Below are 17,691 nucleotides of genomic sequence, written 5' to 3'. Positions count from 1 at the left end.
AAGTAGTCTACACTGTAATGACACTTAAGTATACCAAACATACACTCTCAATCATACTTAGTATACTTAGGGGTCATTCACAATTTATTTTCTTTTCAGTAGCATCGTCCTTGTGGCACTATGAATTTGATCAGCATTGTATGTGCGCTGTATATATTTATCATCAATCAATATGTCCGTGCAGATGGTTCTGTGTCCGAGCAACAAACTTCACGTTGACCATTTCAACCACAAAGCAACAGGCCTTTTGGGAAGTAAAATACTTTAGTTCCTTGATCCCAGAGTGTGTACCGATAACTGCTTGATTTATTTATGGTCTTCCCCTCCTATAAACGGAAGCAGATTTCTCCCCCACTGTGATCCTAACTCTTGGCCAGTGACTCAGAGTAGTGTTGTACCAGAGCATTGAGCATTAGCCTTCTTTGATATTGTGTAACGCACAAACATAATGCTACATTAATTGAACAATTAAGCTACAGTGGTGCAAAACTATTATTGATATCTTACATCAACTACACTGACTACAGTTACCTGTCCAGACTGGGCTGAGTGCAGTGGGTGGTAGCAGTGGTTGTGTTGTATACCCATTTGTATTACTGTGATGTTGCTTCTGAAAAGTAGTACCTGCATCATGAGTTTAGAGTTTTCGCCAAAGTACTTTAGCTAGCTACTGCAGTGTCTTTCTTTCCTGCGCATAACACAGACTGTTGGTCTCAAATTAATGTTTTCAGAGCTCTTGGTGGTTTGTGGGAGATGGCAGTAGGTCCCCACTTCAGACAGAGAACAGTTAATATATTGAACATGAGGAATTGTAAAGGAATTGTATAAGCAAGCTTTCACTTCCCTGTAAAGATTCCTATCAAACCAGCAAAGGGAAAAGGTTTGAGGAATTTAACCTAATGCAAGACTAGTAGTTTCTTTGACCAATGCTGAGGGCTTATTGGAAAAACATTTTCAAATGAAATTGAGAACTTTCTTGTAGTCTTACAGCCCAAGGACACAACTGTGGTTTTCAACAGTTAATGCAACTCGGTTACGTCTTCAGCGACATTATCATTAACAAAGAGTAAACGGCAATATGTGTCACAGGCCTTATCTTTTTTTGTATGTTCTTTCTCCAGTCGTCCCTCTTTCAGGAATTTGTAGAATTCCTTTTTTCTCTCTTCTCCACAATTGTTTGTCCTAGTCGGTTTTTAGTTTTACAAACATTTCATAGAGCAGGGCACCTGCTTCCATTCTGACCAACAATGTTGAATCAAATAAAAGGAGTGATCTAGCCAGTGTTAGAATGTCTGGTTAGAAACTAGGATCAGGATGACTCTATAATGGAAATCAAATGCAGCATGTTTTAAGACCGAACACCAGGCTGCATTACACAAAGAGAAGTGGGTTTCTGGAACAAATACCTGTGTGTTGTGGATGACTAAACAAGCAAGCCAACCAACTCCCTCTTGTATGTCCTAATGCACAGCACAGACTTGCTCTTAGAAAGATTCTCCAGGCATAATTTTGACAATTAGAGGTAAGGAGGAGGGGAGGGACTGCTATCACTGTAACACAGACATCAGAGGATTGAACAGAAAAGGGTGTAACATGTTTCTTTCTTCCCACACTTATATGTGCTGTTGACACTTTTTTCTAAGAAAAAATCAATCCAGCCAGAAACTATAAATGCAGAAGTTAAAAAAAAATAAAAATAAAAAGGTCCCAGAAGGAAGTGAATTTTCATTGACACAATTAATTTGTGAAGTACTTAAATTCTTGTCAGATGTTACAGTTGCTCGGAAATTTGTATAAAAGTTGGTACTGATTAACCAGCACTGTGAGAAGAAGTTTACAGTGCTTATAGAAAGTCTACACCCTTTTTCAAAATCTTAACTTATTGTTGCCTCATTGTTTAAAATGCTTTAACATTGTTTTGTTAGTTTTTTTAATTTTCGACATCTGCTAGCTTACAACGTCCGTGTTAAAAACAATTGTCTTGAAATCTGTAGAAAATGTATGAAAAATAAAAATTGAAATAACTTGTTGGATAATTGTCCAACCACCTTGTAATAGTAATCCTAAATTAGCTCAGGTGTAAAGCAACCACCTTCAAAATCACACACCAAGGTAGTGGCCTCCATCTGTGTTACATTGTCGTGATTCAAATTTCAGAATAAATTCAGTGGTTCCTGTAGGTTCCCTCTGCTGGGTCGTGGGATGAAAAAATATTAAAGGCCTTGGAACATGGGCAAGACAGTAATTAAGAAGTGGAAGGTGTATGCACCACCAAGACCTTGCATAAATCAGGCTGTCCCTCCAAACTGTATGGCTGCAAGAAAGAGACTGATCAGAGAGACTACCACGAGGCCAATGGCAACTTTGCAAGAGCTACTGGCTTTTATGGCCAAGACTGGTCAAAGTGTGCATGTTACAACTATCCAAAGCACTCCATAAATCTGGCCTGTATGGTACTCAAGAATCTTGAGAACCCACCTTGAATCTTGAAGTATGCAAAAAAACACTCGAGATTCTGTAGCAATGTGGTTTAAAATTTTGTGGTCTGATGAAACCAAAATGGAATTTTATTTATTTATATATATTTATATTATTTATATATTCCCATCACTGTGCTGCCCCCCCCCCATTTTCTTATTTTTTAATTTTTTTCCCAAGCTATTATCTCAGTTTCATTTGTGCTGTGTGTGAACAGGCTGACATCTGTGATGGCCAGCAGCGGTGGGGAGTTACATAACGCACATAGGCATGGACTCGCTCACAGACCCCAGAGAGGCGCTAACTCAGCACTGTCAGAGAATAGAGAAATTGCATTTGAAAGGTTTTTTGTTTTCTTTTCCTTGCAGCAGCAAAAATGCAGTTAATGTATATGCAGCAGAGAAAAAAGACAATGTATATACACTTCAGTCGCAAACAACAGTATTGGCAGCTTGCATTAAAAATAATTATACTTAAATGAGTTTTTATTGCTTATTGAACCATACTTATTTATCAGCGGCACCTTTCAAAAGAAGTTGAGCACTGATACCTGCTTGTAGAAAAGATGATCGGTTATCGGTCTGTTGAGACATGGGCTGGAAAATGGTATTTACAGCTATTTATTAATTAATATTGTTTTAAACATTACAAGCCCAGACGGTAGAGAGCCAGTGGCAAAGGACGTAGGATCTCACTGTTTCTCTCTCTCTCTCTCTTTTTCTTTTTCTTTCTTTTTCTTTCTTTCTCACTGATCAAACAAGACTGCCCTCTCCTTATTGTTACCTCTGCTGTTCTCACACTGGGAGGGTGTTTGAGCCAAAAATAAGTACTGTTTGAAGTCACAACACCACAGTAAAAGCTCGTGGGTCTTTCACAGTGAGGGCTCTGCATCTCTGTGTGCAGGGCACAAACACAGTGGTTTGGCAGGCCGTGGTCATGGCCTAGCAGTAGAATACCATGAAGACTCGCCACACTGGTGACATGGTGACCCAAGGAGAAAGGAAAATAGTACTCATGCTCACATGTCAAATTCTACGTGTTACTACAGCCATAAAGCAGTTTCTTTGGAGACTGTGGGAACACCTACTGATTATTACAGTCATTTTGGTGAATATTTGGCCGCTCGCTTTTGTCTCCACCCGTTGGCTCGTACACACCAATAACGAGATGCATTGCGGTTTAATTTGCTCAGTATAGATACTCTCTGTGAGATGATAAGGATTGACTATGAGAAATCAGGGGAGAAACCATTTTATCGTTCTTTTGATGAAGAAACCTAGCTATAAAGGATGACTATTTAGAGACCACAAACCAATCATGAAAGCTGACGGCACTTTTGAATTAATCAATATTCCTCCTGATTTATTTAGATTTCTTTTAGATTTACCTCCGGTCACTCTGATCTTCAACACAGCCTATATTTACACATATGTGTGTTTGCACATCTATTTGTTTGGAATTTGTTTTCCAACGTGATAATGCAACTCTCCACAAAACTGCAGGGCCTCCGTCAATTTCCACTGCCTAACTGAATAAGCAGCTGCCAGAACCAGAAGTTCGTCCAGTCGGGGCTTTTGTAAGTATAGGCAGGTTTGCAGTGTTGTTGTTGCTGCAGGGCATTGCAATCAGGGTACCATTATGAGAAGGGTGGGGTCAGATAAGTACTTCCACTACAGAGATCACCGCAGATTTCCGCCCCCGCCCCGGCCCCATTTGAGCTCTATTTTAATGATTCATTCATTCTAGGTTATCCATCCTGTTATTGATTAATTAATGGACTCCCTTTTGAGCTCTTTGCTTAGATCTTTCTTTCACTTCCACTTATTTTTATTAATTGATAATTCTGATAATTATTTCCATATATATATATATATATATATATATATATATATATATATATATATATATATACACTCACCTAAAGGATTATTAGGAACACCTGTTCAATTTCTCATTAATGCAATTATCTAACCAACCAATCACATGGCAGTTGCTTCAATGCATTTAGGGGTGTGGTCCTGGTCAAGACAATCTCCTGAACTCCAAACTGAATGTCTGAATGGGAAAGAAGGGTGATTTAAGCAATTTTGAGCGTGGCATGGTTGTTGGTGCCAGACGGGCCGGTCTGAGTATTTCACAATCTGCTCAGTTACTGGGATTTTCACGCACAACCATTTCTAGGGTTTACAAAGAATGGTGTGAAAGGGAAAAACATCCAGTATGCGGCAGTCCTGTGGGCGAAAATGCCTTGTTGATGCTAGAGGTCAGAGGAGAATGGGCCGACTGATTCAAGCTGATAGAAGAGCAACTTTGACTGAAATAAGCACTCGTTACAACCGAGGTATGCAGCAAAGAATTTGTGAAGCCACAACACGTACAACCTTGAGGCGGATGGGCTACAACAGCAGAAGACCCCACCGGGTACCACTCATCTCCACTACAAATAGGAAAAAGAGGCTACAATTTGCACAAGCTCACCAAAATTGGACAGTTGAAGACTGGAAAAATGTTGCCTGGTCTGATGAGTCTCGATTTCTGTTGAGACATTCAGATGGTAGAGTCAGAATTTGGTGTAAACAGAATGAAAACATGGATCCATCATGCCTTGTTACCACTGTGCAGGCTGGTGGTGGTGGTGTAATGGTGTGGGGGATGTTTTCTTGGCACACTTTAGGCCCCTTAGTGCCAATTGGGCATCGTTTAAATGCCACGGCCTACCTGAGCATTGTTTCTGACCATGTCCATCCCTTTTTGACCACCATGTACCCATCCTCTGATGGCTACTTCCAGCAGGATAATGCACCATGTCACAAAGGTCGAATCATTTCAAATTGGTTTCTTGAACATGACAATGAGTTCACTGTACTAAACTGGCCCCCACAGTCACCAGATCTCAACCCAATAGAGCATCTTTGGGATGTGGTGGAACGGGAGCTTCGTGCCCTGGATGTGCATCCCACAAATCTCCATCAACTGCAAGATGCTATCCTATCAATATGGGCCAACATTTCTAAAGAATGCTTTCAGCACCTTGTTGAATCAATGCCACGTAGAATTAAGGCAGCTCTGAAGGCGAAAGGGGGTCAAACACAGTATTAGTATGGTGTTCCTAATAATCCTTTAGGTGAGTGTATATGTATATATATATATATATATATATATATATATTGCAGTGAAAATGCAAGTGCTTAGTTCCCCCTTTTCCTTGTTTTGGGTTTTTCATAATTTATTAATCCTTTGATATAAATTAAAGCTGTTCTAATTCATGTCCCTCGCTACCCATGTATGAAATTGACTTCAGAAATGGACGTCACTGGAAATATATTCCTGTCCTCACTGGAAACTCTTGTGTCCTTTCCTCAAGATGGTTACAAATGTGCAGCCTTTACATGCAAATCATACAACTGAGCTATGACACCTATCATAAATTTGGGAAGCCATCTACACAGCAGTATCTGATGTGTGGTTAAGGCTCTGGACACCTGAATGCAGGATCATCGGTTCAGTCCCAGGTGGGGTACACTGCTGTTGTACTCTTGAGCAAGGTACTGTACCTAGATTGCTCCGCAAAGACAATAACAATTGTTATAATATCAAGTTACACTGGATAAAGGTGTCTGCTAAGAAATGTAATAATACAAATAGCTTGTGCATTGTGCAGGGCCTGTTTTGCATAGTCTTGCAAGAGAATAATACTTACAACATGGGTACAGAAGTATCATGAGTGAAAAACAGACAATTAAAGTACTTATGATCATACTAATTTGTGAGAGATCTGCTCTTTTTGATCCTGCTTAGACTGAGATATTTCCCAAGTCATGCTAGACTTGTTGCTCACAATAGAGATTTAACATCCTTCCTTAGTTACAAGCTATTTAACCTTCTTACAAATCCAAAGAGCCATAAGAGATGTACGCATAGATGACAAACCCAGAGCCCCATGCAGCTTCAGCGCCTGCTCGTCCTGCGGCAAAGACAGGAATAAGATTGAAAGAAACAGCCTAGGGGGGAAGTAAGGGAAAGCAGTTCCTGAAAACAATGAAAACAACTAGAGGAAAGCAAGAATGCAGGCAGTGGGGAAGTAGAGGAGAGATGGATGGTGTAATTACAATGGAACGGCTAGCACTCCCACGTATACACATATCAGATGGAATTTATAATTGGGAAAACAGGCAGCAAAGATCCAGAAATCAATCGAAATGCCACAAATTGGCAGGTCCACAAAATGGGATGCACTCACACCAGTACCCAACCTTCTGCATTATCTTATTCACCAAGCCCCACTGCAGACTGTTGAGGGAGCCCATTATAACATGGCTCTGGTTTGCAGGCCTCAAAATCTGCAATGTATAATTCATTCCTACCAACTATAGTAGCTCATCTTGACTTTAATTACCCAGGCTGAACTTTGGATGAGAGAAACAGCATCTTGTTGATTTGTCTCAAAGGGCTGCACTGCAATGTGACTGTCGTTTAAGGTACCGGAAAGGTGTCAACAGGCAGGTGAAAAACAAGAATCAAGAAACTGACATTGATGTAGCGTGTTTTATTCCAGTCACCAAAATATTTTGTCTCTTTTGCCTCTCCAGTAAGTAAGTAAGTAATTATGGGGCCAGACTCTGACCTGTTTGTCTGGTTGTCTTGCAGGGTGCTGAAGATGGCAGTATGGATCCAGGCCCAGCAGCTTCAAGGGGAGGCTCTGCACCAGATGCAGTCTCTGTATGGCCAGCACTTCCCCATCGAGGTCCGGCATTACCTGTCACATTGGATTGAGAGCCAGATGTGGTACGTGTGACTCACTGTGCACTGCACTATTGTCTGCTTGCATGCATACTGGACACAGTAGTGGTGTCATACTATTATTGTTGCAACAGGATTATTATTATGGTTATTATTAATATCTGCCTTTGGCCAGGTCAACCTGCACTGTACCAGGAGCTGGACAAGAGTTACATATTGTAGAGTGGCATACCAAACTATATACAATGCAGTTCAATGTTTAGAAAGTAGAATTTACAGGATTATAGCCATGATCTAACATAGTTCATTCTATAACCCCTAGTGTATAATACAATAAAAAAAATGCTCAGTCTTTTTGTAAACACACCAAATCTCAAGCTTGCACCCTTTCATGTTATTATTTTTTTAACACAGTAGAAATTGGCTTTCTGCAACAAGTGAAACTGCAATCAGGTACAAGTTTGTAATTTTCCCAGAAGGTCAAACTTCGTGGATGTTTATCCAGGCCAAAGGGAGCATCCACATGAATGAACGTGAACAAAATAGTCACTTTGCAACAAGAAACATGCTGCCCTTAATAAAACAAAAACAAAAACAGAAGAATCAATGTTTTCATTTTTGCTGCCGCTTAGCCCTCTCATGTTCTAATGCTGCATTATCTTGGAAGGGACTCCATCGATTTGGAAAACCCCCAGGAGGAGTTCAAGGCCAAGCGGTTGCTGGACAGTTTGATCCAGGAGCTGCAGAAGAAGGCGGAACACCAAGTCGGGGAGGATGGCTTCCTGCTGAAGATAAAGCTGGGGCACTACGCTAGTCAACTAAAGGTGAGGGGGCCTGAGGGGGCAGTGGCAGGATAGACGTCCATTAATGCAACAACGAAAGCAAGGAGGCACCATTGTGGAAAGGAGCGAACATATACATAAACAGTGTATACAGGGCGCTATCAAATTCAAACTAACACCCTTGACACATAGATGACAAATATGCATGTAGCACAACACTGAAAATAAAACGGAGGATGCTCAAACACAGTAATACTAGGCAGCATTACTCTGCTTTTTAATTTACCACAGACATGAGTAAAGTTCCACCTGTTGACAAAGCTAGGCAACTGTAATGATTCTTTCCTTGTTAACATTCCTTTCTGTAACATTCATGCAATACCTGCCTTGTGTGTATGAAGTCTACAGTGGAGCAGCTTGGCATAGTATGAGCTGCCCTCAGTCAGTGTCAGTGCAGTAGTGTGCCGGTGCACTATCCCACCCTCACAAGATCTCGATCTGTTTTGTCTGTCTGTGTTTTATAAAAGACACTTTTTGTCTTGCAGAGCACCTACGATCGCTGTCCGCTGGAGCTGGTGCGCTGCATCAAACATATCCTCTACACTGAGCAGAGGCTAGTGCGGGAAGCCAACAATGTAAGCACTTCTGGGAGATGGTTCTGTGTGTGTATGCTTTGAGTGCAGTCTGCATGTATCATAGGGGCCTGGAAGTAATCCCTATAGTGCTGGGGCTTCATCGCTTGGTAGGACATTATGCTGACATGTGGAATGTGCTCATTGGCAGCCAAGATCACCAACTTCAACACAGGTGGAAGGAACTTAATCTCCTATTGCAGAGCTTTCCTGATTTTTATTTCAGCTTTTTAATATAAACCAACTACAAAAGCTGGCTTTTTACATCATTTCAGAATAGCCAGAAAATCAGTATCTTTCAAATGGTGCCTAATCAGAAAGCTGTGGCTGTTATGTGAATGATTTGGCTTGCATTATAAAGCCCTCTTTAACAATACTGGTTCATAGATAGTATAGCATTCTTACTGGACAGCCTGCTCCGAGAGCTCTGCTGATGATCTCACCTCCACAATGTTGCCACCAGTGTGCCTACTTGACATACACAACAGGGGCGTGCCGTGACCATTAACAAGGTATGCACTCAGGATGCTGACATGTCAACCCGTTTCAAATTTTCAAACCAACAGATTTGATATCCTTTGATGAAAGCAATCCCTCACGAATAGCACTACATTTAACTGATCTGCTGTAATTTTAATGTGTCGCGTTTTCCGTGGCTGGCGATTTGACACAGGTGACTGCATGTCACATGCTTAGAAAACTGAAGCTGATTGAAAGAAAACTGCAGTGGATTAGAACTTTACAATATGCAAGTGGCTTGATGGATATAACCTCATATATCTGTCAAATAACTTGCCCATTAAGTTGTAACACTTGTTAAAGTTGTGCACCCCTATTTAAGAGAACTGGAAACACAAAAATATAAGTAGCTTTAGGAGGTTAATTATTTTAATGGAGCAAAATGTGATGATCCCATGATTGCACACATCACTTATTCTTGTATGTCACGGCACTCCACTGATCTCCAAATCAATGCATCATTTGGACAGAAACATTGAATGGTGTTGCTGAGTGTGGTTATTCATGCTAAAGACACCATCAGAAAGGTTAAAGCTTGTTTTGGGTGTTGTCAAATTTCACAATCCCTTCACAAATGGGATCCCTGCCTAAATGCAAGTGGTGCCATGAAATTGTAAACCACTGAATAAAATCGATATGCCATGATCAAGCTAAATGGGTGAAGAGGATGGAACCTACCAAAACAAGAGTTTTATATCAAGAGAGAGAGAGAACTGGGGAGTGATATTGAGAGTGGGAGGTACAGCCCAATATAGATATAGATAGATAGATAGATGTAGATATATATAGAGAGAGTGAGAGAATAGTGTTGTGTGTGTAGCTATTTTGAAAATTATCATCATCATAGCCAGCTCAACAAAGTACAGCTGCTTGCAAATCTCCATCCCTGGCGCTGCATGGCTGGCCGCACAGTGACCCTGCACACTGCAACCTCCTCTCACGGTGGTTGGCTTCCCCCACTCTGTGTAGGATTTGCGCAGCCCGCCCACTGTGTGCCCTCAGACCTCTGGCAGCCCGTTTGCAGGTGGCCTTCAAAGGTCACTATCTGGGCAGATGGGTGTGGTGGTGTTCTGACACACAGGCATTCGATGATTGGTCAGCTTAGCAGAGGGCTATATCTGTGCACAGTGCCACACACCATCTCACTTCCCCCACCTATCCTTGCGTGGGGAAGCCTGATCACACACCACATCTCTCGAGGCGGCTCTCCAGCGATCTACATGGACGAGATGAATGCAAAACTCATCTCTCCTTCTGTTGAGTCATTTCCAAACCCCAGAACTGCACCAGGCTCCAAAGCTACAGCAGTTGTATCGTTTATTTATTTGTACTTTTTAGATCTTTATTTTCTTTCACATAAACCAACAAGCAGCTGTCAGATATTGCCAGCTGGATACCTTGGTGTGAACAAATTTACTTAGACAAACGGGGCGGGCAGGGTGATAATTGTATTTTGCTTTACTGATTCCTCTCTAAACGTGTCCAGGAACCTGCAGTTGTAAGCTCCTAAATGGATCAGACTGATGTTCAATGGGAGACGCAGTTGTTTCCCCAGCAGCCTCGGCTTTCCAAGTTCATGGTATTAATTCTTCTACGTGCATTTGAAAAGACTAACTTAGGAAAGCTACTGAGGAACACAAGAGCAGAATCAGAGCTACATACAGGACAGCTGTGCGAGATATTTGATCCCAGAATCTTCATTTCTGGAGTAATCTCAGAGTCTTCTCCAGCTACATGTATTCCCAATACCAACAACATGTTCTGTGAAGATGTCTCTTATTGTCTGTCCTGTAATTTCAATTTGGGCCCTTGCACCATTCCTTAGCTAGTTGGAATACCTCCACAAATTCCCCTTCCCAATAGTGATTGTTTTCTTTATGGTGATCGGTGTACAACGTCCCTTTGAGATCGAGGCTCACTCTAGTCACTCGTCTGCTGGCTCTTCCCAGGGTGGCAGTCTGTTGTTGTGAGCAAGTGTGAGTGCAGTCTTCTGAAAAGGAGCCTTCCTATTTTGTATTGTGTAGCGTGAAATTTACTTCCCTCGCTTTCAATTCTCCACTTTATACTATTTCACAGTCTCTTCCCCACATTGTCAGGATGCGCAATTAAAAACCCCAGATTATTTCAGTGAGATGCTCAATCGGGCTCAGCCCTACCCCTTTTCAATATTTCTCGAAGGCCTTCCTCCTTCCTGCATTCACATCTTTTGCATTCGTCAGCAGTCCCTCTGCAAGTGCACTAGTTTTTAGGCTGGTCTCAGTTTTTTTATTTTTTATTTTCTCTGATCAAGAGTGTGAAGTCTTGCTGTGTTGATTTATTTATTGGTTTATTTTTAATCTTCCCCTTTTGCCCTGTAGTCCAGCTCTCCGGGAGGAGGGCTGTTGGACAGCATGTCCCAGAAGTACCAGCAGATCAACCAGGCCTTCGAGGAGCTGAGGGTCATGACCCAGGACACCGAGAATGACCTGCGCAAGCTGCAGCACAATCAGGAGTATTTCATCATCCAATACCAGGAGAGTCTGCGTATTCAGGGTGAGCCCCCCCAGCTGGATATACTAATGCATGGCCAACTAAGGTATCTAGTAATTGGTGATTTAGAGAGACCTGTAAAACCTGCAGAATTGTGGCTCTGTAGGAACAGTGTTGACCACCCAGGTACTAATGCTTTGAAGGCGGTGGCACTCTATTACTAAAAGTAACAGGTAAAGCCATCCCATCATTGGTACCACAAGTTATGTGCAATGTAAAGGGTGGCTTTTGTGGACTCCATCTCGACTGCCCCACATATGTGTTGTAATATTGTCATTATTTTTTATTTTTTTTCTTAGCAGATTAAAAATAAATAATCATGACAATATCACAACATGTATGTCATGCCAGCACTGGCCCTCTGGTCAACACTGTCAACACAGCATTGTCACAAAGATGGGAGTTTTACACAAGGCCTCAGCCCTAACTGCCAAGTCCTACAGGACACCTCTGGGATACACAGAAACAATGAATGGAAAGGACTTCTCTCACAGCACAGGAAAGCTGCACGGTGGGCATGAATGGCACAGCATCACAGACCATTACTGAAAGGGTTGCCACCGTTATTAAGCCCAAGAAAAGGCCCTGCTCCCTATTTTAATCAGTTGGCGCCTGCTTCTGTGCTACAGTGGGTTAGTCTCCAGGGTGGGGGTGGCGATGGGGGAGAGTGTGATTGCTGTTTCCATACTGATGAGCCTGGCCTGTCCCCTCTGCCCCCCCAGCCCAGCTGACCAGCCTGTCCACTCTGCCCCTGCCTGACCGCCAGCTGAGGGAGCCCAGCCTGCAGGCCAAGAGGGCCACTGTAGAGTCCTGGCTCACACGGGAGGCCACCACACTACAGAAGTACAGACTGGTATGTAGCGCCTGCTCAACTGCTGCAAAAACTTAACTAGGAAAGTGAAAGCATGAAGTAAAAAGAAAGCTAAAAAAGAAAAGTTTCCAGGGATGTCATAGCAGGGCATAATCATTATCATTATTATTATTAATAATAATAATAATAATAATAATAATAATAATAATAATATTATTATTATTTGAGCCTATCACCCTCCATAAAAACTGTAATATTCAAAGAAGATTCTGACATGAATCACAGCTTGTCATGGGCATTCGAATACAAACCGAATTCTCCAGTCTTTGCCCACTTGTTATAAATATGATCCCACTGCATGGGTTTCTGTAAAGGGTCCTTGCCAGGTAACAGCCTGCCGTTTGTTTATTCTCGGTGTTGGCCCTGCTGTATCTGACTCTGCAGTACTGTACATAGACTTCTCACTGGGTACACTTGCAATACACATCTGTTGCTTCCTGGAAGTGTGCCTGGAATGTGCTCTCTCTCATCCGGAGACATCCGCCCCCCATTTCGTGTCCCTTATCCTGAGCTAACTGTGCCTAACCAGGTCTGTAACTTAAGGATTGGGCACTAGCCAGCTGGCTAGTAGCCTAAAATTTTTACTAGCCCGACACAAATATCACTAGCCCAAATTATTTTCACCACATTGTGACAAAAACTGCGTAAAGTAAATAAATATATGTATACTATTGCTCCACAATACCAATACTAATTTTAGTATCATGATACTCGATACTGCCAGGATACCACCAGAAAAAATACCTTAAGAAGAACAGTAATACAATTAAGAAGAACATTAATAAAACAAATTGAGATATTGGTAATTTTGAAATACTATTACTCATATGAATATTTTGCACCATATTCCATTAAAACACTGAATCGAACATGTTTTACTTTTTGTTTTTTCAAGAAATAGTGTGTAAGTAAGTCAGCATGCCCAAACACTAATTGTGCAGTGCTTCTGTCCTACTAGCTGTGCTATAACTGAACACTGTGTTCTTGTGCTTTTTTACAATTTAGGAACATTTTGGTCGTTTGACTCAGCTATGATGCTTCAGTTTCTCAAACTGCCCGCAAATTAAATCATGGCAGGATGATCTCCTTGTAGAACACTGGTGCTCCTGGGAGTACACAATTTAAGAACCACTAAATTTAGGTATCACTGGTACTAGTAGTACTACTGTCCACCAATAGACTCACGTAATGTTTAGACTTATTTATTATTATTATTATTATTATTATTATTATTATTATTATTATTATTTGTATTCCTTGGCAGACGCCCTTATCCATGGCGACTTACAACATAAGTGCAATACAAAGTGCAAAAATACAAGGCATCAAACATTACAAATTCAAATTTACATTAAACATAGCAATTCAAAATATAATACATTTTACAACTTCCAATTTACACCCTTTATGGGTGTATTAGAGCAGCTGTGGAAAAAAACGATGCTTCTTTCACGATTTAGCTAACACTAAAGTTTGCTCAGCTCACAAGCTGAGAATCCCCAATATTGAGGAAGACTGGGTGACTCGTTCAGTCAAAGCACTGTGTAGAACATGCACAGATCGAGTGATGTACAGATAATTCTCAGCGCCATAAACCTTGGTGTGTGATGATATACAGATCACATAATCTGTGCAGAATCTGCTCATAGACTTGATTTAAGAACTTGCCCATTGATTCTGCCGCCAGATGCGGTGTGAGGACAGATGTGTAAAACTGAAGGTGGACTCGCGTCAATGAAGTTAGATCAGCATGAAACAAAATACGAAAGACGTAACAGTTTAGCAAAACTCACAGATAAATCACAGGGAAAAATACAGTTTGTATTTGTTGTTTTTATTTACTTTCATGCTGCTCGCCAGGTGGGCTTGTAATTCATATTTGTCACTTGCCTTGCCTTCAAAATACTCACCAGGGGCGAGCGGGCTACCTTTATTTCCAGCCCTGTGCATAACCCTGCCATGTCTTCCTGTATGTGCCATCAGGATCTGGCGGAGAAGCACCAGAAAACTCTGCAGCTGCTCAGGAAACAGCAGACCATCATCCTGGACGACGAGCTGATCCAGTGGAAAAGACGGCAGCAGCTGGCGGGGAACGGTGGGCCACCCGAGGGGGGGCTGGACGTCCTGCAGTCATGGTGAGTCCCCCACAGTCCCCCACAGTTCCCGCCTGCCTGTCTCTTGGGGTCATCTGTCTCCACATGTCTCGGTGTGTCCCTTCACAGCTTCCGTTTCGTGCTGTTCTCCATCAGGCACCATACCCTCCCCCCCGCCCCCCCAAGTGCTGGATGGCCCCACAAATCCCACACCGTTCTAGTACATTGACGTATTCCCCTGCATGCCCTCTCCTGCGTTGGGTGTAAACTGTGATGGCTCGGTCAGTGTTCGGGCCACTTTAGAGCTCTGATGTGCTTCCTATTTCAGCACAGGCATGTTGCTAACCGTGCTTTGCTTCCTTCTACCTGCGCAGGTGTGAGAAGCTAGCAGAGACTATCTGGCAGAACCGGCAGCAGATCAGGAGAGCAGAGCACCTTCGCCAGCAGTTGCCCATCCCCGGCCCCATTGAAGAGCTGCTGACAGAGCTGAACGGCACCATCACAGACATCATATCTGCACTAGTCACTAGGTGTGTACCTGTGCTCTGTATTACCACTGCCACAACAAGGACCAAGACAAAGCAGGGCTGTGTTTAGTGCTGGATGTGCCCAGCACAGGGTTGTGGCTTCAGTCCCAGGTGAGGGACACTGCTGTTCTACCCTTGAGCAAGGCACTTTATCTAGATTGCTCCAGGGGGAAAATCAGCTGTATAAATGGGTAATTGTATGTAAAAATAATGAGATATATTGTAACTGGATAAGGGTGTCTGCTAAGAAATACAAAAATAATAGTAATTATATACACTACTAATGTGTTTTTAGTTAGGATCGTCCAAATTATTGAAGTTCAGTGTTATTACGCTCTCGTCTTGTGTGTAAGGGACACAAATATCAAACATAGCCAGACCCAATTCCGTTGCCTTGAGCATTACCTTCTTTGGTGAATGGCTAACTGTGATATTTTTCTTCTTTTTTACCCCCTCCCCAACCATCTCTCTCTCTCTCTCTCTCTCTCTCTGGTGTTATCAATTTGGTTACCTGTGTTCTGCCCCTCACTTTCAATGAGCCCAACAACTCTTATCTGCCTGATCTGCAGGGGTTTAGTCACTGTCTACATGCACTCCAGTGTGGAGTAGTGGCCACTGTGCTGGCTGCGAGTGAGTAGTATTTTCTGTGCGAGCGGCTGGGGCCTGCTGCTGCCTCCCCGCTGCTTGGCCTAATGGAGTGACACATTCAGAGGGCTCTCTTCCCCGTGTCAATCCCAGGCACACACAGAGCTGTCAGTGCCGTCCCTGCAGCCTGACTCACATACTGGCCTCTGAGGAGCACATACTCAGAAGTGTTTAAAAAACATTAAAAATGACAGAACTGTTAAAAGCAAATTCCTCCTCCTTCTTAAAGGCCAGAGTCCAGCACGATCTATAGGTTTAAAGCATCAACAACTTAAAAGACTGGTCAAATCTAGTCAGTAATGAGGTTATTAAAAAGTCAGAACCACAGTGACCCTTCAGAGACTGCTGTTTTGACCACTCCTGATTATAAACAACAACTGACTTAGACCCCGTGCCTTCTTATGAGAACTTGGTTGAGGTTCCCCTGGTGTGTGGCTCCCACAGGCGAAATGTGGGAAACGGTTATTAAAAACATAATAATATATATATTTTTAAAAACTCTAACTAAGCAAATAATGTTTTCAATTATGTGGCTGAAATGGAAACTAGATCATCCTGCTGCTGTTTCCATAACTGCAGGCTAAACTCCCTTTCTTGTGTGGATAACTGTTCACAGGTACCAAAAAAGGCATTACTGTGATTCAGACTTTACTAATAAACAAATAACACCATTTGCCCAGTATGATTCCCTGAGATGACTGACGGACACCATGTTTTTTTTTTTTTTTTCTACTGCAGCTATTACAGGACAACCTAGTGGTTCAAGAGCTTAAAGGGATAGTCTCGCCATTTCTAAAACCGTGTTGTTATAGTGTATAATAAGATGCATGCCACTCTTCCAGATCGAGTCTGTCACATAAGAAACTTAAAAAAATGTAAAATTGAAAACAAATAATGACGGGTGTCAAATTTCAGCATGTATGTTCTCTTCTATGGATTTATTCTATATGTTTAGAAACTGCAGATTTGCAGGGTACCAGACTGTGACTCTCCAGGGCTGGGGGTGACCTCTCCTGCTCAGCAACAGTGGTTCTCAGCCCTGGTCCCCCTGTGTTTTGGGGTATTCTCTGTTACTAGCTGAACTGTGCTGCATCCTTAACTGAAATGTCCCCAGCTGTTTACCACTGCAAATCATGGAAAAAGTCCAATTCGTCAATTGTAGAATAATCAAGTGTTAAATTTAGTTATTTAGAGAACAGAAGACACAGTTGGGACTCCAGGACCCTGTCCTTGTAGGAAAGTCCCAGCTTTGTTCAAAACACAGTGTCACACGATAAGAACCTGCTGGAAGCAAAGGACTTCAAAGGCAGTCACTGTTCCCTGTGTGTGGTCACATGTACCCTCTCTGAATGTAGCCTTTTCTTTTAGCCTGGCCTCATCTTTAAAAGCTAATTTCCTCTTTAATGTTAATTGTGTGTTTAACCAGATTGTTTTGACATAGGTTTGTTTGCACAATAACCTGCACTAACAATATTAAACAGTGGCAACAGTTGTTCCACTTTATTCACTAATTGTTTATTAATCTAAACTTCAAAGTGCACCAAACACTGATTCATCCTTGCAAGGACAGTACTAAAGATTGCAGTCACTCAAGTTAATATAGGGGTGAAAATACTTTGTTAGGGAACTCCACCCTGTGTTTTTGTATTAAAAAACAAAACATAATACAAATATTTTAAACAAATAGGTTATGTTATCTTTGTCCTGTCACATTTTCTAATGACTGCACAAGAGCAATTTCCTCTAGGAAAAGCATTGTTAACATGATTGAAAAAAAGTATCCTGGGAATTTCAGGTTTTTCTCTCTACTTAGTCTTAATGCATAAACCTCTTTGAATCAGGGACAGACCTGGCGAAAGCGGGGTTAATCTGATC

At 42.0% G+C, this 17,691-nt stretch overlaps 1 protein-coding gene across 5 annotated transcripts in view; it reads left to right on the top strand.

Annotated features, from left to right (window-relative positions):
• Nucleotides 1-17,691, top strand: part of LOC136740259 (signal transducer and activator of transcription 5B) — a 112,797-nt gene that overhangs the window by 77,462 nt on the left and 17,644 nt on the right. For 4 of the 5 annotated variants that reach the window (XM_066698427.1, XM_066698429.1, XM_066698425.1 and 1 more), the window contains 7 exons: nucleotides 7,126-7,263; nucleotides 7,886-8,042; nucleotides 8,546-8,635; nucleotides 11,509-11,683; nucleotides 12,403-12,533; nucleotides 14,535-14,686; nucleotides 15,019-15,174. In XM_066698427.1, coding sequence (XP_066554524.1) covers nucleotides 7,136-7,263; nucleotides 7,886-8,042; nucleotides 8,546-8,635; nucleotides 11,509-11,683; nucleotides 12,403-12,533; nucleotides 14,535-14,686; nucleotides 15,019-15,174 — 989 coding nt within the window. In that variant the 5' untranslated portion in view covers nucleotides 7,126-7,135. Of the gene's footprint in view, nucleotides 1-3,980; nucleotides 4,055-7,125; nucleotides 7,264-7,885; nucleotides 8,043-8,545; nucleotides 8,636-11,508; nucleotides 11,684-12,402; nucleotides 12,534-14,534; nucleotides 14,687-15,018; nucleotides 15,175-17,691 lie in introns of all 5 variants that reach the window. The other variant, XM_066698426.1, reaches the window with a different exon arrangement.

This window comes from Amia ocellicauda, chromosome 3, assembly GCF_036373705.1.
Source record: "Amia ocellicauda isolate fAmiCal2 chromosome 3, fAmiCal2.hap1, whole genome shotgun sequence".
Classification (NCBI taxonomy): Eukaryota; Metazoa; Chordata; class Actinopteri; order Amiiformes; family Amiidae; genus Amia; species Amia ocellicauda.
This window is presented reverse-complemented; position numbering and strand designations above follow the sequence as displayed.